The sequence below is a fragment of the Olea europaea genome, unplaced genomic scaffold (genome assembly GCF_002742605.1).
Source record: "Olea europaea var. sylvestris unplaced genomic scaffold, O_europaea_v1 scaffold239, whole genome shotgun sequence".
NCBI classification, from domain to species: domain Eukaryota; kingdom Viridiplantae; phylum Streptophyta; class Magnoliopsida; order Lamiales; family Oleaceae; genus Olea; species Olea europaea.
The window spans coordinates 304,254-314,167 of NW_019242055.1; the positions used below are offsets into that span (position 1 = coordinate 304,254).

Genomic DNA, 9,914 nt, shown 5'->3' on the forward strand with positions numbered 1-9,914 from the left:
AGTTGAGAGTTTTATTTTTATAAGTAATGGCATAGCAATAAGTTGTAGACATTTAATAAACAACTCAACTAAACCATTTTGTGTATGGACATGTGCAACCGAATATTCAATAACAATCTCAATTAACATATAATAATCATCGAATGCTTGTAATATAAATTCTCCAGCATTATCAACATGAATTATCGTGATTTAGTAATCAAAAAATTGAGCTCGTAATTTAATGATTTGAGTAAGTAGTCAAGCAAAATCTCGTAATTTTTTAAAGTTATTTTTTTAAAAAAGTTGAATATTCAATATTGACTTTTGTAGTCGAATTTCGAATGATTAACTTGACCTACGAACAAGCTCTACATGGATAATCGTTAAGTAAAAGAATCTCCTGATTCTTTAATAGATGTCAATGTGGGTTGTTTTTTATTTAATGCATCATTATAGTCCTTAGATATCCAAGTCAATCATGTCAAAATGTAAAAAATTTTAGGTTAATAAACTTCTGGTTCGTGACAATATTTGATTCAATCATTTTTATAAATTTATAATACATGATAGATGAGAGTGCATAAAGTATTTATTTTATCTACTTCTGGCCAAATACAATTAAAAAATAAAATTATGCAAAGATATTCAATATTATTTTCCTGCATCATCTCAATATAATATCCATAGTAGTGGATATCTTTAAAATTAAGCAAATTTTTTTCTCAATTTGCTAGAATAAAGTTTATCGTCAATATATAATTTTATATTATTTGATAAAATAAAATAAGCTCTTTTGAAACATTCAACGATATTTGATGCACCCAATATCGTATTATTATTATTATTATTATTATTATTATTATTATTATTATTATTATTATTATTATTATTATTATTATTATTATTATTTTGTCTTGAAGAATATTATGTATGGTTGAACTATCAATTAAAAAGATATCTCGATAATCCATCGTGAATCTATAAATATAATAAAATAGATATTATTTGGAAAAACCTTAAATTTGTATTCAAAAGAAGTAAACATAATTCAATATTATGAAATTAACGATGTATAATAAAGTTTCAAATTTTGCCATAAAAATTCATATTTCAAACTAAATTTTTAAAACAAAAGGAAATACTAAAAACATAGAAAATAAACTAAATCGTATTTTCTATCACACCATATCAAATTGTCAATATTGCCATTTGAATCGGCAAAGAATTCAGAGAAATCCTAATGAGATACTCAATTAAATCATCATAATCAACATAATTTGTCCTAATTTTTTCCCATTCCTTAATTAAGTTTTAGTAAAGATCCACAGGATATTTTGTTGTACAACAGGTATGTACCCAATGCACTTTCATTCCATATCTAAAAAAATATTTTTTGTGCTCTTTTTTCAATATACTACTTTTATTTGTTTTGTACTTTTTGAATTGTTGTCTTATTACTGATAGTTTTGTTGATTATTTTATCTATGGTTTATTCCATGTCCATGTCATTGTCTTGATATTGCATTTATTTCAGGCAATGCAGTATCATTTGTGTTTAGGCAATACAAAAACAGTTGGACGTAACCTATGATTTTTATCAGCAATTCGTTTTATTTTATTTTTTATGGTTTTTTAGCTGCAAGAAATATATGAGTTTTGAGTACTTTTTTAAATCACGCTTATGATTTGTTACTGCAATAGCCCATTCAAGGCATGAAAGCTGTAAAAAAAAATTCTCCAACATATTTTTATGAGTGGTTTTTCTTCACACAAAGTCAATTTCAAACATATTATACTCATTAATAATTTTAAAGTCTTACAAGGCGTTGTGGATGTTTTCTATCTATTGGAGCTCTCCCTTCACCACCCCCATGGGGATCGTCTATAGGGTTCATAACTACTCATTTTACTACAGGACGCTTACCTAGCCAATCTTTAGATCCAGCTCTACCCAAACTTTTTTGGTTTGTTCCAACATTTTCCACTTCTATCGCTCCATCCTCGTAGGGGCAGAGAGCCCGTCTGGATGTACAGTTCCATTTCGGAGTAATAGTCAATTTCAGTTGTTGGGAATCTCTTATGATAATCATCTACGCTTGAAACGTATCATAATGCTTGAAAGTCGAATAGGATAGCCCTTATGTAAGGATTACATTGCCCCCAATTTTTATGAAATACAAGATGCTCATTCATTTGAAGTAGATTCTTCTTTTTGATCAATCAAAATCCCTTACTAAACTGTATAAGCTTCTTTCGAAGAATTAGAATAAAAAAAGAAAAGTTTTTCGACGGCAACAAAAAATCTTCGTCATATGTGGGCCTTTTCGAGTATTTTATTGTTAACGGTTCTAAATGAAGGAATTAAACTACTTATTCCAACCGACTACTCCTAGAGCACTCATCCATAAACCGGCAACTGGTACAAATAACATAAAAAATGTAACCAACGTTTATTGGAAAAACCAACCCCAAAGCTTTTGGACCAAAAGCAGTTAGTGATCATTGAATAAGTTCCTTCAGTTTAAGTTGGGACAAGGTAATCATGAAACCTTGACCATGGCCAAAATGAACTTCTGCCTCCACCATCTCTTCTAATTGATGTTCCAATATCTTCTTGTCATTTCCCTCCCCATTTTCCCAAAAAATTAAAAGAAAAGAAAAGAAAGAAATGAAGAACTTTGAACTATTTATCAAATATGTTCCTATCTAACGAATCGATATTGGATCAAATGACAAAGACATTTTTTTCTTCTTCCTTCCTAGAAATGAAAAAGAAACCACTCATACTCATAACTCAAGTTGGATAATTCTCAAATAGCTTAAAAGAAAAAAAAATCTTTAATAAATTAGAAATTTAAGTGAATGGAAAGGAAAAACAGATGATGAATTCTACTTTCAATTAACATAGGCGAGCTCTAAAAATAGCCCAATTTATGAATATTCTTATCCAATGAATATCAATGAAAAATAAAATTTGACTAACTAAAAGTATTTAAGATTTACTATACTAATAATATTAGAATTGTGATAAAGAAGTCGAAATTTTATATCGCTATATTAATGGTTATAAAAGCAAATCGACTTTGATTCTTGAATAATCCACATCACTTCTGCTTCTATTGTAACACAAGATATCTCTTTTCTGTGGAAAAAGCCCGTATCTATAATTATGATTTTTATTTATGGACAGAATGCTTGATTATTAGACCATGGTATTTGATTTAGGGAAAATCTATTTGTACACCATGCTACACAGCATGGTGTACATCCCCCTCACATGTTGAGAGGCCCCATATGAATATTAAATTTGTAGTCCCCCTCATTGTGAGGGGGCTGTAAAAGTGTACAGCACCAAGTGTTGTACACAAAGCAGAACTCTTTGATTTAACAAATACATCATTGATGTACACTCTTTGATATATATAGCACAACCCCCTTTTTTCCTACATTTTTTGGAAACAAATGATAAATAAAGGAATTTTGGATTGATTGGGTCATAAATCCAAATTTGGATTCGGTATGGATAAAAGAACTTCCTATGTTATACTATTCAGTACCGACAACAAATCGATATACATTAGAAGGTATTGTTCTATTTCCAAACTTCACCTTCAACAAGCGTAGATTTATTTCAAAAAATTTCCTGAATCACGTATCTTTCTCGTAATAATGAGAAAGGAAATTAGATGAGGTAATCAAACAATTGAGCTAAGGAAAAAAAAGATCTTCTAATGGATTAGAAACATAAAAATGAATAGATCAGAACAAAATACAACCTTAAGGGCATTATCTTTTGTGCATTGCTTACGACTCTACAATAAAATTGACCTTTACCTTTCATTGAAGAAAGAGAAAAATAGAATCTTAGCTTAATGCAAAGCAATGTATGTGTGGCTCAAGATAACTGACTTAAGGAATGGAAATATACAACGACACTATATACGATAGAAAATAGATAATAATAGGAACTAAAAAAGGGGAAACAGGTCCTGAATTTAAGACTTTCTACACCAAAAATATTCGTGCTTGATCTGACAGCTCAAGATTAGCCTCATGAAAACCTTATATTCCCTCAAGAAAAATTTAATTATTAATTAGACTCCCTCATTTATGGGAAAAATAATGAAAGATGGGGAATATAGATTCTTTTGCATCTCGATTCAAAATACATCCATCGTTGAAAATTCAAATAGATACGGGACAGAAATTTTTTCCAAATAACGAACTTCCCTAAATATCAAAGGGAATGAACGTATGATGAAAAACCCACCCAACTTTTTTGAATTCAAACTCTTTTGTTTTGATCCATGTTCTCATCTTACATGATAAAAAATAGTTTCAGGTCTAGATGCGTGTCATTTGAACTCAATTCAGTCCAGTTTGTGTTTTTATTAAATATACCAAGTGGAGCAAAGTTAAATTTTGTGACGTTTACAATTGGATTATCTACACGATAAAACAAAAGATATACAATTAATTTTGAATAATATGATTAAACATTATGCATAATAATTAATCAAGTGTCAATGTCAACGTGACATGAATTATATGTTTTTCTCGGAGATAAACACTGATTAAAATGATATATAATTCGAAATATGGGCTATTTCGATAGCATGTTGTGATTTACTATTGTTTCTTCAAATGCGATTTATCAATATTTTTCTAAAATATTAAATTATATTTCATGCTATTCAAAAGTAAGCCCCCGTCTGGGTGCGATTTGAGAAATAGAATAATCAATTCTCCTGTCAAATCCGTTGGTCCTACTTGAAGACAATTTACTTATTCAATGCATTGGTACATGCATAAATGACAAATTTTCCCACATGGCTCCAAATGTGCCCTGACACCTTGAAGAACATTTTTGATCGGTAATGATAATGAATTTGGTGAAATAATGCATACGTGATGGGTCCCATCGAAATGTGAATTTATTTTGTCCATCAAATTTTCTTTACACAAAATTCTTGTTTATTGTTGTGCCGAGTAATCTCTAAACATGTCCCACTCATCTTATCGTGATTTCGGTGCATTCATTTCAGCTGAAGCTTCGTCACGTGCGCTCGGGAGCTCCACCTTTGCTACATCATGGTCTGTCTCCACTCTCAAGAATGCTTCATCTACCATGCCTGCTCGTCGAATGAAGTTATGAATGCCCACGGTTGTAATTACAACAATAGTTTGCACATCGAACGCATAACTTGGCATACGATCAAGTATTTTTCACCAACTTTTCCAAACACCAATGCACGTTCAATGACGTTCCTGCAGGACGAGTGCCTGGAATTAAATTTGTTCGTGATAGTAGTTTTTGAGAATAACCTCATTGATTTGACAGTACCAAAACCACTCAATAATGTCCACCTTCAATTCTTCCATGAATGCCTCGTCACCCAGTTTGTCCTCCAAATCGGAGAACAGTTGCAACTCACGGGTGAAATTCGAAGGTGCCATACGACCACAATCACAATAGGATATCCAAGACTATAGCTTTTGCATGTTGTAAATTTCCACAGAGTTGATGTGCCTTTTATAGAACGATAGCACTGATACAAGAAGGCAAGTGAAATGATTTGTCTTTGAAGCTATGGCCAGCACAACCAATAATTTATTTGAAGAAGGGACTGATGTGATCTATCCACCAACTAATGGAGCACTTCTTTGACCAAAATGTGAACATACATCCAAATGTGAGTCTTGTCTGCACACCTGCTTGTAATCTACCAAAATCAAACCTTTTGGCACGCATATTAAAATAAAAGGTTTTGGGAGTAAAAAGTAAACTTAGGCAACTATCCCCGTACATACTAGACACAAACTTAATGTCTTCACATCAAACATAGTACATGTAAACATAAACAATAGCAAGAAAAATTTGTCCTACAAACATGTACGCAACCTACATAAACATAGCTATGACCGCGGCTGTGTTTTCCTATATTCTTGATAGCTTCACTCCACCCAAGCAAACTTGTCGTTAGCATTGTCTTGCATGTCCAGTACCTCTCTATTGGCCTTCTGCGAAAGGAATTTACGCGTGTAAAAGTACATATCCATTTGCTTCTGGAGTCAACACATTGCAAATAACTCGCTCATGCATGTCTTCGGGTCGGACACAGTAGCTCCGATGAAGTTGTCAATTTTTGCAGCAATCTTCTCACTGGTGGAGGTAGCACAATCCACAGAGTAGGACACGTCCTGAGATGAAAACTTCTTCTTCTTCTCCTTCGTTCGCTTCTCGATGGCCTTTCGTTTGTTCCCGCTATGCGGGTTGGATTCATCCATGGTTGTGGAAGGTGGTGCGGCTACACCGCCCTCGTCGCTTGAGCCGCTACTCTCTATATCGACTGGAATCTCATCACGATGGTCTTCGTGTCTACTGTCTTCAAACATCACAAAGCCAGTGCGGCATGCTTAGCTAGGTGTGACTGTGTACTTATCGTAGTTGAGAATGTCTTAGAATAAAACCTTGTATTGGTACACCTCTCAGCAATCCTTGTCCTTATACTTTTTGTACTCCTTCTTCTCCTGCAACAATACAAACCAAACGGGGTTCACATCTTTTACAAACAAAGTGTGAAAGACTCAGTTACAATTTACTGTAAAAAAAAGTGTGGATTGCATCTATTTCAGAAAATAACAAAAATGTGAACCATTCATACCCATACATATAAATGTGGAAATGAAACACGAACACAATTACAGCTAGTGTGTATTCAGCCAAATTTGAAGAAGTCGAAACTATTTTTCTTCACTTCTCACTGATGTGTATGTCAAGCATATTAGTTTCTTTATAGCTAGTGTGTATTCAACCAAATTTGGATAGAAACAGGTTCATGAATACATGATGGTACCTTAATCTTTTGATCCCACCACTCCGTCGAGACGCTAATCAAGCCAGTGGATGTGTCATACGCGACGCCACTGCTATTGATCAATTCTTCAAATCTCTTATGTTTCAGGCAGAGAGCATCCCATCGATTTTTTAACTGTTGTTTGCTCCAATTGTTCCCGGAGTTAGTGTTAAATAAGTGAACCAATGTCTGCCATTCGTATTTGGTGAAGCACTTCCCATTTTGGTGTCCATCGACGATTAGGGTCTCACAGGCAGCGACAAAAATGTTTGTCTCATAGTTAATCCATTGTGCATGCTTACGAGGCCCCGATTGACTGTCAACCTGCTGGGCATTTAATGTGGAGGAGTGCAGGTGATAATTTGGTTGCTGCGAATTGGGCGAAAAAAATGTTATTCATTTTAGCAGAAGCAATCTTTACTCGCAATTTATGTTCAACGCGACAATGAAGAAGATGTTGGAAGCACTGTACCGTACCGGAGAAACAAAAGGATCCATGTCGGTGGATTCAGTGAGCAGATTCTTATCCAAGAGTTAGATGACTGTGTGCCAGAGTAAATGGGATCACCTCTTCAGGTTCAAATTCAAGTGCAAATGTAATACAAGCATGCTAGGCCCTTGTGAATCAAATACTGCAAACAAATGTATATTGCAGTTAGAGATCGAACGAACAGATGCTCACCTACAACATGGCACGGAAATAGGGATCTACGGGATGAAATTGTGACAGGGACGTCGCTTGTACCGGTGGCTAAAGAAGGCAAACTTCATCACGGTAGATTGGGGTGGAAGATGTGGGCAGGGGCTCCATGAACCCGCCGCAACAGTCATCAGAACCGGGTGGGACCGACTGGGCTCTTCTAGAAATTGTGGATGGTTGTCGAGAGAATATTTCCTCATCGTCGAATAACAGATTAGCAGATATTGGTGCCGCCAGAGAGCAAGTAGTGTCGGCAGCTTGGTCCAGTGGATGAGTGAAAAAAAGTGTCTTGCTTTTTGATTTCGCAAATGGGTGAAGCAATGTGGGCTGGTTTGGCGTGTTGATTCTGGGGGTAGAAAGGGAAAAAATGTGGCCGACATTGGTGTCGGTCTATTTGATGGAAATGTCAGTAGAATTGGTGGAAATGTGGCCATTGGACGCATCAACCATCAGAAAATCCCTTAATTTTGAGAAATAAGTGCGCCCAGACTAAATAATATTCTTCAGGAATATTAATTGTAATATTGTGCTATTGTAGAAGAAACATATTATTATTTTTCTAGAATATTGAAAATTATAATACATGATTTACAGAAGCAAATAATATTCTTCTATAATATTAATTATAACTTATGCTACTTTACGGACAACAACATGATAAATTATCAATTTAAAATTTATAAAAGGACATCTAAAAATATTTAATCATGTTAAAAATATTAATTATCATACAGATAATGTGTGTGTGTGTGTGTGTATATCTTCGTTATGCAGTTAATAGACTTCAAACGTAAAAGACTCAATTATGCAAGCACATATACAGACACAATCATTATGCAAACACTTATTGGTTTGTTATCGAGTTCCCATGCTATGTTTTTTGCAGCCATCAAAGAGCTAGGCCTATTATAATAGATTCAGGTTGATATCACTTAAAGAAATCTGGAGGCCAAGAGAAACAATCCATGCCATGTATATGCAAAAAGAATATGACCACTAATTATGTTCAACAAGGTTAATCGTGAACAGACAAATGGTTGCAAAAAATAAAAATAAAAATAAAAAATCAGATATTACCAACTTAATTTTGATACACATGATAGATAATTATACTTATAAAAAATTACTACATTTATTAAATTTTTAAGAATTAAACTTTCGTGCTGATATTGTATTATGAAAAAAGGAAAAAAAGAGAGAGAAAAAATAAAAGTCAATATACTTGTGCATAATATATTGAGAACCAAAATTTCATAATTATATAAAAGAATTAGTGATACAATGGTAATAATTTTTAGAGTTGAGGGGTACAATTATCATCCAAAAATAAACTTACCATTTATAACATGTAATTTATCCCATAATTTTTTTAATATTTTTGCAAACTTGTTAAATGTGAAATTGTATGCTTAAAGTATCGTATTTATATATTTTTCCCTTAAAAAAAGTGGTTTACTGCATAGGCCCACATTAGGCACGTCTTTAGCTGCCTATGTCGATTATAACTTGTTAAAACAGGTTGACCCCTTTTCACGTCTTTTCATTATGTGGGGTACCATCTTCATGCCCATTTTTTTGTTAATTGACCAAAAAAAGGTATTTTAACCATATTTTAACTATTTTTAAAGGGACATGATGGTAACTTTGTATTTTTTTATTGTAAATATAAAATATAAAATTAATTAAATTAAAAATAAAAAAAGAGATTTCCTCTTCTTTCCCACTCCACCCCCACCAACTAACAGATCGGAACCAGGCGACCATCGCCGTTGCCTCCAACGAACCACCACCGCCATCGCAACATCCTCAAATCCATTGTCTCCTCCACCTATCAAACTGTTTGATTTGAAAAGGCATATCTATCTCAACCTACATCCTCACCACCACCACTCTTTTCATTATGTGGGGTACCATCTTCATGCCCTTTTTTTGTTAATTGACCAAAAAAAGGTATTTTAATCATATTTTAACTATTTTTAAAGGGACATGATGGTAACTTTGTATTTTTTTATTGTAAATATAAAATATAAAATTAATTAAATTAAAAATAAAAAAAGAGATTTCCTCTTCTTTCCCACTCCACTCCACCCCACCAACTAACAGATCGGAACCAGGCGACCATCGCCGTTGCCTCCAACGAACCACCACCGCCATCGCAACATCCTCAAATCCATTGTCTCCTCCACCTATCAAACTGTTTGATTTGAAAAGGCATATCTATCTCAACCTACATCCTCACCACCACCACTCTTTTCATTATGTGGGGTACCATCTTCATGCCCTTTTTTTGTTAATTGACCAAAAAAAGGTATTTTAATCATATTTTAACTATTTTTAAAGGGACATGATGGTAACTTTGTATTTTTTTATTGTAA

The 9,914-nt window shown here is 33.5% G+C and overlaps 1 protein-coding gene across 1 annotated transcript; it reads right to left on the reverse strand.

Annotated features, from left to right (window-relative positions):
* Positions 1 to 6,471: 6,471 nt before the first annotated feature.
* On the reverse strand, positions 6,472 to 7,337 carry LOC111381904 (L10-interacting MYB domain-containing protein-like). The gene is made up of 3 exons (XM_023005750.1): positions 7,317 to 7,337; positions 6,840 to 7,208; positions 6,472 to 6,513 (listed from the first exon to the last, which is right to left on the reverse strand). The coding sequence occupies exons 1-3, from the start codon at positions 7,335 to 7,337 to the stop codon at positions 6,472 to 6,474; spliced, it is 432 nt and encodes a 143-aa protein (XP_022861518.1).
* Between the last annotated feature and the right edge of the window lie 2,577 nt (positions 7,338 to 9,914).

What these genes read in the sequence shown, in the direction of transcription:
- LOC111381904 (XM_023005750.1), bottom strand. Translation starts at nt 7,337, where the DNA reads ATGGATCCTTTTGTTTCTCCG. An exon ending in TGGATCCTTTTGTTTCTCCG is followed by an intron (nt 7,209 to 7,316) that starts GTACGGTACAGT and finishes CCCAATTCGCAG; the next exon opens with CAACCAAATTATCACCTGCA. An exon ending in GGTGGGATCAAAAGATTAAG is followed by an intron (nt 6,514 to 6,839) that starts GTACCATCATGT and finishes GTATTGTTGCAG; the next exon opens with GAGAAGAAGGAGTACAAAAA.